Source organism: Anomaloglossus baeobatrachus, chromosome 3, assembly GCF_048569485.1.
Source record: "Anomaloglossus baeobatrachus isolate aAnoBae1 chromosome 3, aAnoBae1.hap1, whole genome shotgun sequence".
Taxonomy (NCBI): Eukaryota; Metazoa; Chordata; class Amphibia; order Anura; family Aromobatidae; genus Anomaloglossus; species Anomaloglossus baeobatrachus.
In genome coordinates this window covers 370711598-370734887 of record NC_134355.1, presented here as the reverse complement: position 1 = coordinate 370734887, position 23290 = coordinate 370711598, and the positions used below count along the sequence as shown (strand labels likewise).

At 48.9% G+C, this 23290-nt stretch overlaps 1 protein-coding gene across 2 annotated transcripts in view; it reads right to left on the bottom strand.

Moving 5' to 3' along the window:
- CEP162 (centrosomal protein 162) overlaps window positions 1-23290 on the bottom strand; it is a 307890-nt gene that overhangs the window by 227144 nt on the left and 57456 nt on the right. For both annotated transcript variants that reach the window (XM_075340157.1, XM_075340158.1), the window contains 3 exons: window positions 10137-10323; window positions 9661-9722; window positions 9347-9447 (listed from right to left, as the gene is read on the bottom strand). In XM_075340157.1, coding sequence (XP_075196272.1) covers window positions 9347-9447; window positions 9661-9722; window positions 10137-10323 — 350 coding nt within the window. The remainder of the gene's footprint in view (window positions 1-9346; window positions 9448-9660; window positions 9723-10136; window positions 10324-23290) is intronic.

The window sequence follows — 23290 nt, the reverse complement described above, 5'->3', positions numbered from 1 at the left end:
TGTCGATGGACGCCAGGAACTCCCCTTGGGTCATAGAGGCAATGACTGATCGCAGGGACTCCATGCGAAAATGCTGCACCCGAACATGCTTGTTGAGAAGCTTGAGATCCAGGATGGGCCGGAAGGTACCGTCCTTTTTTGGAACTAGGAAGAGATTTGAGTAAAAACCTCTGAACCGTTCCTGAGCGGGAACTGGGACAATCACTCCGTTTGCCTGCAAGGACGCCACGGCCTGCGAGAAGGCGGCAGCCTTGGAGCAGGGGGGAGTTGAGAGAAAAAATCTGTTTGGAGGGCTGGAAGAGAATTCTATCCTGTAGCCGTGAGATATGATGTCTCTCACCCACTGATCGGAGACTTGCTTTAACCAAGCGTCGCCAAAGTGGGAGAGCCTGCCACCGACTAAGGACGTGGTTGGAGCGGGCCGAGAGTCATGAGGAAGCTGCCTTAGTGGCAGAACCTCCTGCGGTCTTCTGCGGACGCGCTTTTGGGCGCCAGTTGGATTTCTGATCCTTGGCCGAGTTAGCGGACGAGGCGGAAGGCTTAGAGGATGACCAGTTGGAGGAACGAAAGGAACGAAACCTCGATTGATTCCTACCCTGGGCGGGTTTCCTGGTCTTGGTTTGTGGCATGGAAGTACTCTTCCCGCCAGTAGCTTCTTTAATGATTTCATCCAGCTGTTCACCAAACAGCCGTGAACCAGCAAAAGGGAGCCCAGCAAGAAACTTCTTGGAAGAAGCATCTGCCTTCCACTCTCGAAGCCACAAAATCCTGCGGATAACAAGAGAATTAGCTGAAGCCACCGCAGTGCGGTGAGCAGCCTCTAGCATGGCAGACATGGCATAAGATGAAAAAGCTGAAGCCTGAGCAGTTAAGGTAACCATCTCAGGCATAGATTCCTTGGTGAGGGAATGCATCTCCTCTAGAGAAGCAGAGATGGCATTGAGAGCCCACACTGCTGCAAAAGTCGGGGAAAACGCAGCCCCCGCAGCTTCATACACAGATTTGGCCAGAAGGTCAATCTGACGGTCAGTGGAATCCTTAAGTGAGGTGCCGTCAGCCACCGACACAACGGTCCGGGCTGAGAGCCTAGACACCGGGGGGTCTACCTTTGGGGAGTGAGACCACTCCTTGACCACCTCAGGTGGAAATGGAAACCGGTCATCAGAACCACACTTTGGAAAGCGTTTGTCAGGGCAGGCCCTGGGTTTGGTCACAGCGGAGTGGTTAAAGAACACACTCTTCACTCTCTTAGGCGAGGTAAACTGATGTTTTTCTGCCAAAGAGAGTTGCTCCTCTGACACTGACGGATTGAGATCCAGCACAGAATTAATAGAAGCAATCAAATCACTAAGGTCCGAGTCACCCTCAGAGAAATTGATGGGATACATAGCCTCCGAGCCCCCAGTGAGGGCATCCTCCTCATCTTGAGAGTCAGCTCTTGAGACAGAGCCGTGGGATGGGGAGGTGGAGGAAACCCTGCGCCTTCTCTTAGAAGGACGGGGTCTGGGATCAGATGATGAATCCTCCGTGAGCTCTGATGGACGGAGGTCAGAGGATAGGAGTCCTCTGTCAAGAGTATTAGAGGCACCCTGTGAGGGGGGCTGATGCATATTCATCAAAGTCCTGGACAAAAGTCCCATGAACTCAGCAAATGACTGGGATATGGACCTAGAAAAGGACTCTACCCAGGCCGGGGGTTCAGTCACAGGTGCAGCAGCAGCAGCCTGAGAGACCACTGGGGGTGAGACTCCAGGCTGTGGCACCGCCAAGTTAGAGCAACCATCACAGTGTGGATAAATGCTCGGCTCAGGCAGCAGGATCTTACATGCAGTGCATGCAGCATAAAGCTTTGGAGCCTTGCTCCTTGTGTGGGACATGCTGCTGGAGTGGGGGCTTTGCAGAGAATGAACCCCAGGGAGAATATACAGAGGTCCACAACCGGAGACCGGCAGTGGCTTACCAGACCGCTGAGCGCGGTGTTGTGTGCCCTCCAGATCCCGAAGCCCGATCCCCCAGTGCGCAGCACCTCAGCAGAGATGCAGAATGCAGGATGTCCCAGAGCAGAGTGAACTCTGCCTGAGAAATGGGGCATTCCTATAAAAGAGCGGGGAACTGGAGGGCTATAGAGACCTGCAGGGAAGGAGGGACGCCCCAGCAGTGGGGAGTGTCCCTCCCCTGTGTAAAACGGCCGCCGGGAGGAGCCGAACCTGTCCCTCTGCATGAGTGACATGCGAGGGCAGGAAAAACGAAACTAGGCCTCCGGCGAAGCCGGGGCCTAAATTTAATCGGCGAGGCCGACAAGCAGGCACCATCGGCGCGGTTCTCTGGCAAAAGCTGGAGAACCCGCCGGAAAAGTTAAAAACAATCACATACAGCATACTCTCCCCATACAATAAAGAACCGGGACCCCCAACATAAACGTCTTAGGTACTTAGCTGCTGAGACGCAGGGCCATGTCCCTGGGGATGAGTGCTCCGGTCCAACAGAATCCTCAAGGGGCTGTGGATGGAGACCGGACTCCTGCCAGGCATGGAGACCGTGCTGGCTCCCACTTCAAGCCAGAGCCCAGAAGGGATGGTGAAGGAGCGCGGCATGTAAGGCTTCAGCCTTGTAAATCAACCTTAACAACACCGCCGACACAGTGAGGTGAGAAGGGACATGCCGGGAGTCCAGACATGGACCCGCTTTTCTTCAAACTCTTTCCAAAAGTCAAACAAATCAGATGAGAATGCATGTGTGGATGTATGACCTCCTGAACACAAAGCGATAAACTGGCCAGGACTGGCTACCAGGGGGTGTATAAGCTCAGAGGGAGGAGCTACACTTTTAAGTGTAGTACTTTGTGTGTCCTCCGGAGGCAGAAGCTAAACACCCCATGGTCTGGGTCTCCCAAAGGAACGATAAAGAAAATTTGGTTAATACGATTTGTGTTTATGAAAATATGAAAAATGTAACAATTTTTTTTATATTTTGCAATTTTCAAACTTTATGCTCTTCAACCAGATAATTATAGCAAACAAAATAATTAAGAAATAACACATTTTAATTTACATCGACGGAATTTTTTTTTTTAAACAAAATTATTTTTTGTTACGAAGTTAGAAGGGTTAAACGTTTTTCAGCAAACTCATTTTCCCAACAAATTACAAAAACATTTAACATAACAGCAGAAAATGGGCCATATACATTTTTGTGCAATTTCTCCTAAGTACACCAATACCCCATATGTGTTTGAAAACTACTTTTGGAGGCACAGTGTAAAGCTAGAAAGTAAAGAGCATCATATTGGAGTGCAGATTTTGCTGCAGTGGTTTGGTGAGCCAATTCACATTGGCAGAGCCCCTAACATGCCAGAAAAGCAGAATCCCCCATAAGTGACCTCACTTTACAAACTATGCAATTAATTGATCTTGGGCTGCAGTGAACGTATTGACACCACAGGTGTGTCACAGAATTTTATACCATTGACTGGTGAAGAAAGAATAATTATATTTTCACCACAAAATGTTGTTTTAGCCAAAATGTTTTAACATTTTATAAGGGTTAATAGGAATATATTGACCACATAGTTTGTTGAGCAATTTCTCTAGTGTGCCAATACCCTACATGTAATCAGGAATTACTTTTCAGGCCCAGGGCAAAGCTCATAAGGGAAGGAGCATTGTGTTGGAAGACACATGTTCTACAAATCAAATTGGGAATTGTAGAGCATGTCAAGATTAAAAGCATGTCCCTTGCTCGAAACGCATAGACTTGTCTACTTTTCTATTCATATGTTTTTAAGATCTTTGTCCCACTTTTAATCTTAGAAATAAAAAGTACATTTTAATTCATCACATTTTGGCAGATGTCATATCTTTCTTCTATTGTTCATCATCATCTGAATACCGGTTCCAAGCTCTCCGTGCGCAGCACACCAATAATGGATCTATCTAATGTCTGGCGAGCCGATACATACTTGCTCAGTTTGACGTAGAACAGCTTGGACCTTCACTGATTGTTTGATTCTTTTAAAAAAGTAGGCACACATAGGGTACAACGTTTAAAATGAAAGGGAGATACAGAAACAATTCGGTAAGCATAGTTTTCCAAGCACGGAGAAGAATGTTCTGGGACTTCTTGCCATGAGCAAAAGGTTACATTTTCAAAACCTTTATGCTTTTACAGTCATTTAGTCTAACCAATTAAATTGTATTCTTTTTTCAGGACCTATAGGGAAATCTCAGAGTGTGTTCGTATGTACTCTGTGGAACGGTCTATTAGTAAATCCATAATGTATGAGCATGGTGTAGATAGCTGCAAGTATGAAATCTACACTGACATCCGCAGGATAATTAGATTTGCTGCAGATTTAAAATTAACATTGTCGGTCACATTAGGATGCAGATATTTTTTGTAACACGGACATGTAATTTCTTATAGTCTCATGCACAATACTACCGTATGTATTACAAAACAGGGCAGAAAATTAGGAAGGAAAAATTTGATGCAGGGTTGCTAAAATATACAGTATATAATCTATATTGGTGTGTTTAGTTCAGGAATAAAATGTTTTCATGCTTAGTTTTAAAATACATTATTCAATGAAGAATATTTACTTGTAAATATTCTCCTGTACATAGAAATTTAAAAAAGCAACAAAAAAAGAGGAATAAATATAATTCCTTAAAGCAAAGATGGAACTGAAACTGTATATTACCTAGGCCAAAAACTAGTACTCCAGCAGGATACAGCTAAGGCTGCTTTCACACTACGTTTTTTTAACATGTGTCATGAACGTTTTTTTGCTGTAAAAGTGGATCCTGTTTTTACAAAGAAAAACGCATGCAAGTTTATGGGCGGGCACTGTAGTCGTGTGATCGGGAGTGAAGGGAACTGAACGTGATAGACTGGGAGCCGGCATCTGACAGCTGCAGACGCTGGTAACCAAGGTAAACATTGGGTAACTAAGCGAAGTGCTTTGCTTGGATACCCGATATTTACCTTGGTTACGAGCGTCCGTACCTGCTAGGAGCCGGGCTGCCTGCTCCCTGCACATGTAACCAAGGTAAACATCAGGTAACTAAGCGAAGCGCTTTGCTTGGTTACCCGATATTTACCTTGGTTACGAGCGTCCGCCGCTCTCAGGCAGGGGAGAGAGAGAGGAGATAGAGGGGGCGAGAGAGAGAGAGGGAGAGAGTGAGAGGGAGGGGGAGAGAGAGACTGATCACGCCAGGCTGGTTTCTGGGCATGCTCAGTAGAGCAAGCAGGATCCAGTCTATCAGCATGCCAGTGTTCACATGCGTTTGCGTGCAGTATAGTCAGGATCCAGTGAAAAACAGTATTTGGACGCAGCTCAAAAACGCTACAAGTAGCGTTTATGAAAAAAGTTATAAGACTGCAAGTCGCTGCATCCTCACTATAACGCACGCAAACGCATGTGAACGCATGTTGATGCGAGTCCATTGCAAATGCATTGAAGTGAAAACGCATTTGCACTGGATCCGTTTTTGCGTTAAAAAAACGTTCATGACGCATGTTAAAAAAAAACGTAGTGTGAAAGCAGCCTAAGCCCCCATTAGGTGGAGGCATCACAGGTACAGGAGGAGCAAATTACACACACTTCCAAACATGGAGGCGGCGATTGCTGGATGGTAAAACTGCACACTGATGGCTTGCATAGAGCGCTGTTCACACTTGCAGATGCACAGTTACAAACCTGCAGCCTATTAGGTGACGCCCATACTATTAGATCAGGCGGGCTGCAAAGCCGTACTCCATCTGTGCACCATACAGGGACAGAACTCGAATATGCAAGGCCTAATAGAAAGGGGCCTGGCTGTATAATGTACAAAAAATATGAGGTTTTAGTTGGTGTTATGGCCATAAGATGGAAGCCTACAACCCTCGTCATTGGAACCTCATGCTTGTAGGTCCCTACACGATCTATATATATATAATTGCCTTATTCTGTCTGTATGTCTTGCTCCAAAATTCTGTCGTTACCGCGACAAGCTTTTCATTGGCCACTCGCCTCAGCTCCGCCCCCCCGCACGGATTGGCCACTAAATTGTCGTTACCGCGACAAGCTTCTCATTGGCCGCTCGCCTCCGCCCCCCGCACGGATTGGCCGCTTGCCCAGGCTCCGCCCCCCACACGGATTGGCCTCTCGCCCCGGCCCCCTGCACACATTGGCAACTCGGCCACGCCCCGCCCCCATCACGCATTGCACGCTCGCCCTGGCCCCGCCCCCCGCACGCATTCCCCGAATCGACACGGAGCCCCGACTCCCAGGTGAGTGCTGTACCCCCGGGAGCCCACACCAGCGTATGCCGGCAACCCAGCCGACACATACCCTCGCATTGCGGGGGTTGCCGGTGTACGCTGGTGTGGGCTCCCGTGCGTGCTGGGTACGCTGGTAACCATGGTACACATCGGGTAATATTGTGTAGCATGGTTACCAGCGTACACCGGCTCCCGGTACACATGTGCAGAAGAGAGACGACAGAAGAAAGAAGACCCCCGAATCATACTCACCAGAAGCCGAACAGGAGCAGGTGAGCGCATCAAGGTCCTGCAGCGGCGGAACACACACACACGCACACACATAAGAACAGACACACACACACATCAGATCACACTCACTCTCACACACACCTCACACACACACACACATCAGATCGCATCCACACACTCACAACATCCAGTGATATCGCTTGCTTCTCGGCGGCGATACTGTGCGTGCAGTGACCTTCCAGGACCTGCCGGAGGATCACATAGCCGGAAGCATGTGGTATCTCCGGATGTTGTGAGTGTGTGAGCGCGTATGTGCGTTATCGTCAATGTGTGTGTGCGTGTATGCGATCGTGTGTGTGCGTGTATGCGATCGGGTGTGTGCGTGTATGCGATCGGATGTGTGCATGTTGGCAGAAGGCAGAGGAACATGGCGTGCAGCACAGCTGCTGGGACCGCCCACCGGAGGGCACAGGCAGAAGTGGGGTATGAGTGTATGCGATCAGATGTGTGCGTGTATACTGTCTGATGTGTGACTGTGGAGCACGATGGGGGGTGCGCAGCATGGGGGATGAAGCACGATGGGGAGTGCGCAGCATGGGGGATGGAGCACGATGGGGGGTGCGCAGCATGGGGGGTACGCAGCATGGGGGATGGAGCACGATGGGTATGCGCAGCATGAGGGATGGAGCACGATGGGGATGCGCAGCATGGGGGATGGAGCACGATGGGGGGTGTGCAGCATGGGGGATGGAGCACGATGGGGAGTGTGCAGCATGGGGGATGGAGCACGATGGGGAGTGCGCAGCATGGGGGATGGAGCACGATGGGGAGTGCGCAGCATGGGGGATGGAGCACGATGGGAAGTGCGCAGCATGGGGGATGGAGCACGATGGAGGGTGCGCAGCATGGGGGATGGAGCACGATGGAGGGTGCGCAGCATGGGGGATGGAGCACGATGGAGGGTGCGCAGCATGGGGGATGGAGCAAGATGGGGGGTGCGCAGCATGAGGGATGGAGCACGATGGGTATGCAAAGCATGAGGGATGGAGCACGATGGGGATGCGCAGCATGGGGGATGGAGCATGATGGGGGGTGTGCAGCATGGGGGATGGAGCACGATGGGGATGCGCAGCATGGGGGATGGAGCACGATGGGGGGTGCGCAGCATGGGGGATGGAGCACGATGGGGGTGCACACCTCCTCCCAAAACACACACACACTCACTGCCACACGCGCACCGCACAACACACCACACACACTGGGAACCACAAACACCGCCCTACACAGACACCCACACACACAGACAACGCCGCACACAAACAACACCAAACACACAAACACCGCAGCATACACAAATATATGCACATACCGCGCAACACACACACATTGCACAAAACATACCTCCCCCCAAAACACACACACGCACCCCACACCCACACAAACCGCGCAACACACACAGACAACACTGCAGACACACAGCGCTCCACAAACAACGCAACACACACACACAGCGCTCCACACAAACAACGCCGCTCTCACACACCCCCACCCAGACAACACCCAGAACATTTACAGCCCCTACACAAACACTTGGCAACTACACACAACAACATCTATTTATATAACAAAAATCATACATTAACTACACAAATTCTAGAATACCCGATGCGTTAGAATCGGGCCACCTTCTAGTATAATATAAAAATATATTAGCTGTATCCTGTTGGAGTAGTAGTTTTTGGCCTAGGTAACGTACAGCTGCACTTCCATCTTTGCTGTAAGTAATGTATATAGAAATGGCAAATATGTGTACATTGTATACCACCGTAAATAGGGCTCCCATGTTGGTTTTAGGTGCATAGTGCTCCCTTGAGGATGCAGCATCTGAACATGTGTGTCAATTATCAAGGATCAACATTTTGTAAGTGAAGAGAAATGAGCAGACAGGACCTGGGTTGAACAAAAAATTGTTGGCCAGTGATACCAATATTACACTTACGTTCTTCTTGATATGAACAGATTCATGTCTGAACACTTCAGCCCTATGCATGTGCTCGTATCAGACAGGCTGTCTAGGGTTCCAGAGAAGTTCATTTTTTTGGGGGGGGGGGGGGGGGGGAGTTAATTTTTTTCTCTACGTGTAATCCAACTCCACTCTGCATTGGGCTTCTGTGCACACTCACATTGTAGGAACATGCATAGTCAGCTGACAGGTCATTAGTATATAAAGTTGGAAAAAAATTAAACACAATCATTGTTGCTTTAAAAATATCTGTTACCACCAGCCCCCTCCACAGTGTGAAATAGCTGACTAAGGAGAACAACAACCGATTGCAATAAACTATTTAACAGGCTGCTACAGTTTCAGAAAAAGAAGAAGAAAAAACAAACAATTCTTTACTCACCGTCCCCAGGTCCAACACTGCATCTACACCACTGTGTTCGGTGTCTATGGTTGTCTGCAGCGCTGACGTCATGTCGACAACGCTGCAACCAGTCAGCAGCATGTAACATCTCCCTTGGACAAATGCACTGAGGTCAGCACTGCAGACAGTAAGTCACTGAAAGCAGCACTGGACCTGGGGAGGGCAAGCAAAGAAGTTTGTTTGTTTTGTTTTAAATAAACTGTAGCTGGTGAGAAGAGTTCTCTGAAAATAAAAAACTTGTTTAAAACATGGTGACATAGATTTTTTTATATTTATGTCTTTAGTTTTCTCTATGGACAAGTGGAATCAGCGCATTGTTTTATGTCACAGGCATGTGGGCTGTGTTGTAGTCACCGTATGTTCATCATGATGTAAATTTGGAAATCCTTATAACTAAAGATAAAAAAAAAAAACTATACTCTTACCTGACTTTGAGACACCATAGGAATATCAGTTTCTTCCTCCGACTTTCTAACCAAGTGAGCGTTGGCTTCAAGTTCATCTTCAAAGTCTTCACTATAATTAACTGAGAATTGTGAAAAATAGATTTATTATGTACTGTACTGTTAAGTTGTTTGCAAATTGTCCTGCAAGCATAATGATCTACACCACTTGCAATATGCTGAGCGTGCATGTGTATGGTGTTTATGCAGGTCTATGGAGTTGGGACATCTTTAGTGTACAAAGTCTATGGAGAAAGAAAAACATGCCCATAACACCACATCACTGCTGCATTTACCTGACACATCTTTACTTTCATCTTTATGCTCATCCTCCTCTGCTGGAGCGTGATCATGGTCACTAAAAATAAAAGAATATAGTACACAATACAAAACATTATTTTATAGTCATTTCCACGATCAGTGCCGGGCAAGCCTACAAGCATGGGCCACATGTGACCATCAGAGCATTCACTTCTGTGGTTCTTTTACTGGATCACCAATTCCAGTATTCAAAAACCGAGCAACTCATCCTTATCCAATAGTAGTGATCAACCACAGCGTTACAAAAGGAAATCTAAAAACACTTGTGGAACCAACGAACTGTGGCCAGAGTATATATTCACTGCTAACAAGGAAAATTATACAGATAAGTGCCACATGCCATGTTTTAGCAATCAAAAATATATGACACTTGCTGCTTTTAGAGATATGACCACGTAGATGAAACCTTTTATAAATTGGCATTGACAGCAGGCTCGAAGAAAGACCTTACCGCATATACGCTGTACGTTGTGTGGAATCCGTAGAATCCAGGTCCTTAATTAACTTAGAATAGTCAATGGTAGATGAAGCCCCTTTTTCAAGTCTTGCAAAAAATCTTTCCTTTTCTTCTTGTTCTTCCAATGTATCAAGTCCAACCCCATGAAAGATTTGATTTGGTCCAGAAGCCACAACGGATTCTAAAAAACATTACGTTAGTTTTGAGTTTTATGCCACTGAAGCTGTTCTGTTCTTTCATTTTGTAAAGAAAAACACAAGGAAAGGTTTCTGTGAATGTGCCTATCTTTGGAATAGCAAATTTCATACGTTTTATTTAGAAATTCATCCCTACATGCAGAATAGAGAAGTTTGTTTTTGCAGATATACACCGGGTGCAGAATTATTAGGCAAATGAATATTTTCATCACATGATGATTTTTATACATGTTGTGCTACTCCAAGCTGTATAGGCTTGAGAGCCAACTACCAATTAAGTAAATCAGGTGATGTGCATCTCTGTAATGAGGAGGGGTGTGGTGTAATGACATCAACACCTTATATAAGGTGTGCTTAATTATTAGGCAACTTCATTTCCTTTGGAAAAATGGGTCAGAAGAGAGATTTGACGGGCTCTGAAAAGTCCAAAATTGTGAGATGTCTTGAGAGGGATGCAGCAGTCTTGAAATTGCCAAACTTTTGAAGCGTGATCACCAAACAATCAAGCGTTTCATGGCAAATAACCAACAGGGTCGCAAGAACCATGTTGGGCAAAAAAGGCGCAAAATATCTGCCCATGAATTGAGGAAAATCAAGCGTGAAGCTGCCAAGATGCCATTTGCCTCCAGTTTGGCCATATTTCAGAGCTACAACATTACTGGAGTATCAAAAAGCACAAGGTGTGCCATACTCAGGCACATGGCCAAGGTAAGGAAGGCTAAAAACGACCACCTTTGAACAACAAACATAAGATAAAATGTTAAGACTGGGCCAAGAAATATCTTAAGACTGATTTTTCAAAGGCTTTGTGAACTGATGAAATGAGAGTGACTCTTGATGGGCCAGATGGATGGGCCAGAGGCTGGATCAGTAAAGGGCAGAGAGCTCAACTCCAACTCAGACGCCAGCAAGGTAGAGGTGGGGTACTGGTATGGGTTGGTATCAAAGATGAACTTGTGGGACCTTTTCAGGTTGAGGATGGAGTGAAGCTCAACTTCCAGACCTACTGCCAGTTTCTGGAAGACAACTTCTTCAAGCAGTGGTACAGGAAGAAGTCGATATCGTTCAAGAAAAACATGATTTTTATGCAGGAAAATGCTCCATCACATGCATCCAACTACTCCACAGCGTGGCTGGCCAGTAAAGGTCTAAAAGATGAAAAAATAATGACATGGCCCCCTTGTTCACCTGATCTGAACCCCATAGAGAACCTGTGTTCCCTCATAAAATTTGAGATCTACAGGGAGGGAAAATAGTACACCTCTCGGAACAGTGTGTGGAGGCTGTGGAGGCTGCTGCACGCAATGTTGATCGTAAACAGATCAAGCAACTGACAGAATCTATGGATGGTAGGCTGTTGAGTGTCATCATAAAGAAAGGTGGCTATATTGGTCACTAATTTTTTTGGCTTTTGTTTTTGCATATCAGAAATGTTTATTTCTAAATTTTGTGCAGTTATATTGGTTTACGTGATGCAAATAAACAAGTGAGATGGGAATATATTTGGTTTTTATTAAGTTGTCTAATAATTCTGCACAGTAATAGTTACCTGCACAAACAGATATCCTCCTAAGATAGCAAAATTTAAAAAAACCCACGCCAGCTTCCAAAAATATTAAGCTTTGATATTTATGAGTCTTTTGGGTTGATTGAGAACATAGTTGTTAAATCAATATAATAAAAAAAATCCTCTAAAATACAAATTTGCCTAATAACTCTGCACACGGTGTATAGTGCTATTTGGATATAGTTTCTATTTGAATACGGTATAAGATTATCTCCTTGAGGTATATCACCTTACACTAGTCATTATACTACGCCCATATGTCCTACATATAGATCACATCTGTAAAGCAGCGTGGAGTTAATAACACTGTCAGGGAGTAGAATAAATAAATATAGTATTCCACTAATCTTGTCTTATATTATAGATACCACTATGCCTTTAGCTTTCTTCCATCTAGTGACTCATTGTGGTAATACATCATAATACATTCTACTGAATAGTATGCTGTTCTGCATCAGCCTCCTCCAGTTTGTGTTGGATTTTATAGAAGAGTATGGATTTACAATTGATAGTATGTATTACATATTATAGATTGTAAGCTTGCAAGCAGGGCCCTCACTCCTCTTGGTAGCTGAATTTTGTTACTCTGTAATGTCTCATTGTCTGTAGATGTCCCCTTTGAATTGTAAAGCGCTGCAGAATATGTTTGCGTTATATAAATAAAAAATTATGCACACACACAAACACACACACACACACACACACACACACACACACACACACACACACAGTATCTTTTATCACAGGCTGTCACAAACCACCGGGGGGGTCACTCAGAAATCCCCCGCGCTGGCTACCAGTACGTCACAATCGGGGGGTAACAAGTGGGGGTCACCCCTCCTTTATACCTCCCGACCGACAGACAGAGCACGTGACGCGCTCTCTAGCGCCCCTCTTATAGTCAGGCCAATTATGGAATTGCCCGACAATAAGCAAGGAGGCCGCTATACTACTTATGCCGATTATTGAAGGGTCCCCAGTGAGAGTAGGGTATATATTCCCCCGACCTCCGCGGGCGGAATATATAAAACCTCCCCGAATCTCACTGGCCTCCCCACAATAATCCTTGGCACAACTCGCTGCCACCAACCGCTTCACGGTAACTATTAGCCGAACACACAGACGTGGGATTCAAGATCGAGATAACAGAACAGCCCAAGATTAATTATATAATTTAATCAGCCTAAAGCACACTAGAAACTACAATATATACAATAGGGAATCTACAGAATATACATATGTCAGAGTACAGTTACAGATAAAGCATGGTTTACAAACAGGTATGCAATTCAATCAGTTACCTTGTGCGTCTGGCCACAGGGGGGGCGCTGTAGACCAGGTTTCTAGGAACTCCCACAGATGTTTCCTGCACGTGACCCCCAGCGAAAGAACACTGGAAAATGGCCGAAGTAGGGTTATCAACCTGGGCAAATCCAGGTCCCCTCCTACCTTAGTGACCTCAGAGGGAGCACTGCTCCACCCCTGGCTGGAGTTATGGACAAAATCCACAACATGGAATATGGCCATAACTTGGCCTGGGAGCGTCGTAGGCGGACGCCAACGCTCTCATTGTGACAGCTATGAATTTAGCTACAGAATGAGAGGACTCGTGACTTGTCTACTAGTTCCCCATTGGCTGATATCACGCCTGGGGTATTTCCCCAGGTCCTGCTCCCATAAAAAGGGTGTGCCAGCATCGTCCGCATGCGGAGACACCATTTTTATGGTTGCCATATTTATCGGAAATATGGCTTGCGAGATATGAACCATTTTTTAATGGAGTCGTTCTGTCTGGATACTTCCATAGCCTTGCTAATTAGATAGCAGCCCCTACTACAGGGTCACGGCAGGGAGTCATCCTGTGTCCATTGTTCCCACATCATCTCATTTCCATATCACAGGAGATGGCTGTTGGAGGTGTAAGTGGGATGTGACACCTTCCCAGATGGTGGACATTGAGAACAAGAAGGGAGGGGGCACTGCCATGGAGTGATGAGAGCGATTATGACTGGAAGTCATAATTCATCTTCATATCCCAGGGTTTGCCTCACACCTCCCCCCTTTTGAGGGCGCTAGGGGGCAGCACACTCCGGTGTTCCCCCGTGCGCCCGTCCGCGACCTCTCCTTGTCGGGACAGCCCGTCTGCGTTACCGTGGTCACGGCCCCTTTTGTGGCGAATGGTGAAGTTGTATTGCTGGAGCGCAAGGCTCCATCGCAACAATCGCCCATTCGTCCCAGAGACAGTGTGTAACCAGCTGAGGGGATTGTGGTCCGTCTCCACGATGAAGTGGCGCCCGTATAGATAGGGTTGCAGACGCTGCAGGGCCCACACTATGGCCAGGCACTCCTTTTCCATCGTGGAATAGGCCACTTCCCGTGGTAACAGCTTCCTGCTCAGGTACAAGACTGGGTGCTCTTGGCTCGCAGAGTCCACCTGGCTGAGCACCGCACCGAGGCCGAAGTCACTGGCGTCGGTCTGTACTACAAACGGCCGCGTGAAGTCGGCTGCCTGTAGCACGGGCGGGCTGGACAGGGCGTCCTTTAGGGCCCGGAAGGCTGTCTCGCAGTCCATTGTCCAATCGACTGCAGAGGGCAGCTTCTTCTTGGTGAGGTCCGTCAAGGGCTTTGCCAGGCTACTATAGCATGGAACAAACCTCCTATAGTACCCAGCGGTCCCCAAGAAGGACATCACCTGCTTCTTGGTCCTGGGGGTGGGCCAGGATGCGATGGCCTCCACTTTCTCAGGCTCGGGCTTCAGTGTTCTCCCACCTACCCGGTGACCGAGGTACTGGACCTCGCTCATGGCCAGCTGACACTTTCCCGGCTTGATGGTCAAACCTGCCCGGTGGATCCGCCTGAGCACCTGTGCTAGATGCTGTAGGTGATCTTCCCAGGTGGGACTGAAGACGGCAATGTCATCCAGGTACGCGGCCGCGTACCCTTCAAGTCCCTTGAGCAGGGTGTTGACCATCCGCTGGAAAGTGGCAGGGGCATTCCTCATCCCGAATGGCATCACCGTGGACTCGTACAGTCCAAATGGGGTAATAAAGGCAGAGCGTTCCCTGGCCTTGCGAGTCAGGGGGATCTGCCAATATCCCCGGCTCAGATCCATGATGGTCAGGTACTGAGCCCCGGCCAACTGATCGAGCAGGTCATCGATGCGTGGCATTGGGTACGCATCGGCGACCGTGACAGCATTGAGCCCCCTGTAGTCCACGCAGAACCGAGTGGTTCTGTCCTTCTTAGGGACGAGGACTACAGGCGAGGCCCAAGCGCTGTTGGATGCCTGGATCACCCCCAGCTTCAGCATCTCGTCAATCTCCTGGCGCATGTGTTGCTGCACCTCCAGGGAGACCCGATATGCTGAACGCCGGATCGGGGGATGATCCCCAGTGTCCACGTGATGGACAGCCAAGTCAGTCCTTCCGGGCTGGTTGGTAAACAACCCCCGGAAGGGGTGTAGGGTGGCCCACAGCTGGGACCGTTGGTCTTCCAAGAGCTGGTGGCCAACCTCCACATCCTCAATGGATCCGCCTGCCCTAACCTGGGCTAGCATATCCAAGAGGGTTTCCGCTTCTCCCTCCTCGGGCAGGTTGCGCACGGGGAGCGCACATGCCTCCCGCTCATGATGTGCCTTCATCATGTTCACATGGAAGGGCTTCCGCCTTCCACGGGCAGGGTCCAGGGTGACCAGGTACGTCACAGGGTTGAGCTGCTGGTACACGAGGTATGGGCCTTCCCAGGCTGCCTGAAGCTTGTCCTGTGGTACGGGGACCAGTACCCACACCTTTTGACCCACTTGGTAGGTCCTCTCACAAGCGTTCTGGTCGTACCAATGCTTCTGATCGGCCTGGGCTTGAGCCATATTGTCGTGTACCAGTTGCGTCAAGGCCTGCATTTTGTCCCGGAAGCGCATGACATACTCGATAACCGACACTCCAGGGGTGGCCAAATCCCCTTCCCAAGCCTCTTTCACCAGAGCCAGGGGGCCCCGCACACGTCGCCCGTACAGGAGCTCAAACGGTGAGAATCCTGTTGAGGCCTGTGGAACCTCCCGGTAAGCAAATAACAGGTGTGGGAGATACCGCTCCCAGTCACGCCCATGGGAGTCGACCAACATCTTAAGCATCTGCTTTAAGGTGCCATTGAACCGCTCGCACAGGCCATTAGTCTGTGGATGGTACGGGCTGGCCACCAGATGTCGCACCTGGACTTGCTTACAGAGGGCCTCCATCAGCTGGGACATGAATTGGGTCCCCCGGTCAGTGAGCATTTCCTGGGGAAAACCCACTCGGGAGAAAATCTCCAGCAATGCGGTGGCCACCTTGTCAGCCCGAATGGACGACAAGGCCACTGCTTCTGGGTACCGGGTGGCATAGTCCACTACCGTCAGTATGAAGCGTTTCCCGGAGCTGCTGGGGATGGCCAGCGGGCCGACCAGATCCACAGCCACCCTCCTGAAAGGCTCATCGATGATTGGCAGAGATACTAGTGGGGCTTTGGGGTGTGGCCCCGCCTTCCCCACTCTCTGACAGGTTTCACACGAACGGCAGTAGGCAGCCACATCGGCCCCCATTTTTGGCCAGTAGAAATGCTGGTTTAATCTGGCCTTGGTCTTAGCGATCCCTAGGTGTCCGGCCATCGGAATCTCATGTGCGATCCGCAACAACTCCGTCCGGAACGGATAGGGTACCACCAACTGTCGGTCCCTGGGCCACGCCTCCGGTGAACCCTGCTGGACCGTGGCCCGGTACAGCCGTCCTTGGTCCCAGACCACTCGCTCCGGGTCCGAGTCCGAGGGAGGCTGTGCCGCCTGCTCCTTAAGAGCTTTCAGGCTGTCGTCAGCTTCTAACGCTGCCTGAAACCCCTGACTAGATGTGGCCAGAATCGACGAGACTGTCACATCTTCGGTCAGTACCCCGGGACCTGTGTCCTGGCCTCCGCCTGACTCGGCTGCCACTTGGTCAGAAGGGGAAGAGCTATCGGACCTCCGGGAGGCCCCTTGGCTTCCAGCACTCCCACTGCGGGTGACAGCGGCCACAGCCGCTGCGACCGTGGGTCGTGCCTGCTCCTCCTCCGTTCCTGACCAAGTCGCCGGTTCAGGCAGACCTACCTGGCTTCCTGACACCCCGGTTGTGGGGGAACCATGCACCGAGATCTTACCTGGGAGCACTTCCGCTCCTGGACCGGCCCCAATCTCACCTGCCTGTTCCCCTCCTGCAGCAACAGAACCCCGCTGTGAAATCTCTGGGGACCCCACATTTGCTGTGGTAGCCCCCACCCCACACACTGGTCCTCCCCCTGCAGCACCCTGCTCTCTGCTTATCCCTGCAGAGGGCAACAGATCCCAGCTCACAGGCTGATTACTTGTAGAGGCATCGTCACACCTTTCTCTGACCCCCTCCCCTGTCACAGCTGCAGCTGTGTGTGTGTCTATGGTGTCTGTGCAAGCAGAAATATCAGAGTTCACTCCCCCCTCTCTCACATCATTCATAGATAACACATTAACATTGTCAGGAGTCATGTCCGTACTGGCTGAAGGTTCAGCCCTTGGTGGGGGCCCAAACTGGGAGGTTATCTGCCCCAAATCTGTCCCAAGTAGCACGTTTGCAGGGATCCGATCAGTTACCCCCACCTCTCTCACCCCTCGCCCTGCGCCCCAGTCCACATAAATGTCAGCAACAGGCAGCGCCGGGTCAATGCCTCCAATCCCGGAGACAGCGAGGGTTTTTCCAGGGATCAAGTCTTGGGGGGACACCATCTCAGGCCGCACCAGAGTCACCTCCGAGGCGCTGTCTCGCAGTCCTATGGTCACAGACCGGCCGACGGTGACAGGTTGGAAGCTGTCCAGGGACCTACCACCACCCCCACCCACACAATACACCTTGGGCGGCCCTTGGGACGGGGACGGAGCCGGGGCCTTGGGACGCTGAGGGCACATGGCCTTGAAGTGTCCAGGTAGGTTGCACTGGTGGCACCGTCTTGGCTCTGCCACGGGCCTGGAGAGGGGAGTTGAGGGGGACACCCCCTGCAGTCTAGGGGCAGGTGGGGCAGTCACAGAATTCATCTTACCCCCTCTCCAGGTGCTGCTGGTGGCTGCTCTCCTGGCCTCAGGAGCCCGATTGTTGGTGTAGTCATCGGCCAGGGCAGCTGTAGCCGTGGACCCCTTTGGCTTCTGGTCTCGGATGAACTGGCGGAGATCCTCAGGGCAGTTCCACAAGAGTTGCTCCGTGATGAACAAGTCCAGGATCTCCGGTCCGGTGGAAAGCTGCAGGCCTTGGGTCCAGTGGTCGGCAGCTCGGGCAAGTGCCCGCCTGTGGTCAGCCCAGGAGTCCTTTGGTCCCTTCTGTAGGCTCCGGAACTTCTTGCGGTAGGACTCTGGAGTGAGGTTGTACTGTTGGATCAGGGCCCGCTTGATGGTGTCGTAGCCCTGATCTGCCTCAGCAGGCAAGTCCCCAAGGATATCCAGGGCCTTACCCCTTAAACGGGGGGTCAGGTATTTGGCCCACTGGTCCTTGTCCAGATGGTGCTGCAAGCAAGTCCGTTCAAAAGCAGTCAAGAAAGAGTCCAAGTCTCCATCCTTCTCCAGCACTGGGAAGTCCTCAACACGGACCTTTGGAAGTTTGGTGTCTTGAAGGTCACGTGTGGCTGATGAGGGCCGGAGCTGAGCTAGCTGCAGCTGGTGGTCCCGGTCTGCCTGTTGCCGTCGCTCCGCAGCCTCACGCTCTGCCTGGCGCTCTTCACGCGCTGCCTGCCGCTCTGCCTGCCGCTCCGCAGCCTCACACGCTGCCCTGCGCTCTGCCATGAGTTCCCTGTAGCCCTCCCGGTCTCCAGCCTGGAGAAGGGCCATAGCCATTTGAAGAAGGCTATCCGAGCCTCCCAGGCTCGGTGGAATGGCACGTGGTGATCTGCGGCCCGCTGCGGAGCCTGGTGATTCACTGTCCATTGCAGAGCGGAGGGCTGGCATCTGGCTCGTTGAGGACCCTTGGGTGAGCTGCTCCTCATCTTGTCCAGCAGTGCCAGGTTGTGCAATGTCCTCTGCAGAGCTGTTTTCTGGCGTCGAGCTCCTGGAGGACTCGTGGGCAACCTCCTCATTACTGTCCACAGCACCGTCCTCCCTCTCTTCGGCTCCTGCTTTAGCATTGGCCAGTTGCATAGCTCTGCTCCTGGTGCCATCAGCCATTCTTGCAGACTTTTGGTCACTGACACAGAACTGACACCTGATGCCTCCACACACCTTACAGTATCTGCACTCTGACACTCTAGTGTTGAGCTAGTCTGAAGACCCCAGAAGCCACAGCTGCTGCAGGCAGTCTTTAGTGTCTGGGAGTATGGGTCTCACACTCACACACACTATTATCTCGATCCCACCGCTGCCACCAATATGTCACAAACCACCGGGGGGGTCACTCAGAAATCCCCCGCGCTGGCTACCAGTACGTCACAATCGGGGGGTAACAAGTGGGGGTCACCCCTCCTTTATACCTCCCGACCGACAGACAGAGCACGTGACGCGCTCTCTAGCGCCCCTCTTATAGTCAGGCCAATTATGGAATTGCCCGACAATAAGCAAGGAGGCCGCTATACTACTTATGCCGATTATTGAAGGGTCCCCAGTGAGAGTAGGGTATATATTCCCCCGACCTCCGCGGGCGGAATATATAAAACCTCCCCGAATCTCACTGGCCTCCCCACAATAATCCTTGGCACAACTCGCTGCCACCAACCGCTTCACGGTAACTATTAGCCGAACACACAGACGTGGGATTCAAGATCGAGATAACAGAACAGCCCAAGATTAATTATATAATTTAATCAGCCTAAAGCACACTAGAAACTACAATATATACAATAGGGAATCTACAGAATATACATATGTCAGAGTACAGTTACAGATAAAGCATGGTTTACAAACAGGTATGCAATTCAATCAGTTACCTTGTGCGTCTGGCCACAGGGGGGCGCTGTAGACCAGGTTTCTAGGAACTCCCACAGATGTTTCCTGCACGTGACCCCCAGCGAAAGAACACTGGAAAATGGCCGAAGTAGGGTTATCAACCTGGGCAAATCCAGGTCCCCTCCTACCTTAGTGACCTCAGAGGGAGCACTGCTCCACCCCTGGCTGGAGTTATGGACAAAATCCACAACATGGAATATGGCCATAACTTGGCCTGGGAGCGTCGTAGGCGGACGCCAACGCTCTCATTGTGACAGCTATGAATTTAGCTACAGAATGAGAGGACTCGTGACTTGTCTACTAGTTCCCAATTGGCTGATATCACGCCTGGGGTATTTCCCCAGGTCCTGCTCCCATAAAAAGGGTGTGCCAGCATCGTCCGCATGCGGAGACACCATTTTTATGGTTGCCATATTTATCGGAAATATGGCTTGCGAGATATGAACCATTTTTTACTGGAGTCGTTCTGTCTGGATACTTCCATAGCCTTGCTAATTAGATAGCAGCCCCTACTACAGGGTCACGGCAGGGAGTCATCCTGTGTCCATTGTTCCCACATCATCTCATTTCCATATCACAGGAGATGGCTGTTGGAGGTGTAAGTGGGATGTGACACCTTCCCAGATGGTGGACATTGAGAACAAGAAGGGAGGGGGCACTGCCATGGAGTGATGAGAGCGATTATGACTGGAAGTCATAATTCATCTTCATATCCCAGGGTTTGCCTCACACAGGCGTTCTTAGGTGGGTTACAGTGTCCTTACAGTTTACAGGAAAAAGCAGAGCAATAGATAAAGTGACACATCAAATTTAAACCTGTGTAAACAGGTAAAGTATGCTTTCAAAAGTCATGCAAAAACATTTATACATGTCCTGATACGATGTTACAAATAGCTTGGTCTAGGGCAGGGGTCTCAAACACGTGGCCTGCACGTGGCCCATCGGGTTTCTTCTTGCGGCCCGCAGGCCCATGGACCCCATTGCGATCACGGCAGGTGCAGGGGGCAGCAGTAGTCAGCGCTTTATTTAATTTCAATGAACGGCTGGCACTACGCAGCACTCTCAGCAGAACTATACCTTACTACAAGAAGGGAACCAGGATGGAGCACATTATTATATGAAGGAGACCAGGATGGGGACATCACTGCAAGAAGAGGACCCCATGGGAAAATTACCACAAGATGTTGCTCAAAACTACTATATGGTGGGAATTGTAAAATATTACTTCCAAGGGGAGAAAATGTTAAAAAAAAAATAAATAAATAAAAATAAAATAAAAAGCATGGAATTTTTACCTTTAAAGTGCTTTTTTATATATCAACTAAAATTAACAAAAAAGTGCACATTATTGTAACATCCATAACGATTCAAGCTTTAAAAGTGTACCATAACCCATACAAGGAATGCCATTTAAAATATTTAAAACAAAAAAAAAAAGGCGAAAAATTAAAAAAGTAATCCAAAAGGTATATAAGAAAAAACCCGATATGATATTAGTTAAAATGTCACTTTGTCTTGCAAAGAATGCAAGCCCCCAAATAAAAATATTTTTCTATGTGCGGCCCATATCACCAACTGAGTCTGAGACCCCCTGGTCTAGGGCGAACAAGAACCGCTTAAGTAGGACACATCTCCTGGACTTGAAATCTGAAAGATCATCAGGGAACGATAAACTTAAAATGTTTGGTACACTGTAAAACAAGGTCTTCAGCTTGATTGCACTAATATGACGGAAATATGTCATGGTAATTTCTCATCGGTACTGAGATTTTTCAGAACCTATGACAGCACCACAAAGAAAAAAGGATCCACCCCTCAAAGACAACCTACAGGATAAAAAGGCAGTACCTTTCCCACATATCAGTTGAGTTACAGAGCATGAGAATCAAAACCACATTTCTTCTTTTGTTTTTGTTTTCACTCCGTGTAATTATCCTAAAAATGAAATTGTGCTCACCCCCACATGTAAAGAGGGGGTTGGGTGGGTGGGTAATGTAAATACCATGACGTATTTTTCATTCACCCTTGTTATGAAATCACCGGTCTCAGTTTGTGCTGAAAAAGTGTAGAACAATTCAAAATATGATCATATTAAAACTTTCAGTGACATTGACAGCACCATGGAAGTTGCCACAATTTCCTTCCATCCGGATATCGTTGGACCCGCAGTACGTGGAATCTGCTGCAGCTGTCCAATCATATCAAAAGTCTCTGGTCTTGAGGTTACCACAACCTAACAAGATGAGCAAGTTATCCTTGCAGGTCATTGACATATCTTTTGGATAAGACCCTATTGCGCTTTTTAACCCCTTAGCTCCTGACTTTATAGGATCAAAGAGAGATTCTGTTAGGGCTGTCAACACCAAATTTAAATGCCAAGGAGGTACACTTGGTCTAGGAATTGGTTTTCATCTAGCGCAGGTTTTTAATAAACCGGGAAACCCAACGGCTGGCTACCTGCCAGATCACAGTTATAGAGGGCCCCTAGAGCGGATACCTAAACCTTAGGGGTGCTAGTTGAGATTCCCTGTTGTAAACCTTTTTGAAGGAACTCAAAAAAAGAATTAACTGGTACTTCGTCTACTAGCTTTGCTCCTGAGGAGGCCAAGAATTTTCTCTACCATAGATGTACGTGGTGACTGCTTTTCTACTGTGGAGGAGAGTAGAAATTAGGTTAGGAGAAACCCCTCACACGCTTAACCGTGACCTATCAAGTTCCACACCGTTAAATGTAGTCTGGCAGCCTGAGGATGTTGGACTGACACTTAGGATAACAGATCTGGGATTTCTGGCAGCACCAAAGGTTCAGTGACTGACATTATTCTTAACCAGGAAACCATGGCCTCTTGGGCCAGATCGGTGGTATCATGATGACCCTCACGCTGTCATCCTTGATCTTCCTCAGGACTGCTGGAATTAGAAATAGCGATGGAAAAGCATATGTTATATTGAAACTTCATTTGCCCAAGAAGGCGCCCACCACATTAGCATCTTCCCTGGGATTCAGAGTACAATATCTTTGCACCTTTCTGTTTTGCCTGTTTGCAAAAAGTTCTATATCTGGCAGGCACAACATGTTCCCAACCTGATTGAAAATTGATTGGTTTATTAACCAGTCTCCCTACAGCTGATTGCGGCACATAAAGTCTGCTTTGCAGTTTTCTTTTCCTGTTATATATTCTTACATGATAACCCTGCAAGGAGGATAGGAGCTCTTTTATGGCGTACTCCATTGCCAGTAACTCCTTCATGTTTGAAGAAACTAACTTTTCTTCATTTTTCCATATTACTTGGATCAGGTGATCCTGTAAATGGGCTCCACAGCCCTTGGGACTCACATCTGTGGCAGCCATCCTCAAAATCTAGTTTATCCATGGTTCCCCTCTGGCTAGATACTCCCTTTCCAACCACCATAGAAGGGACCAGG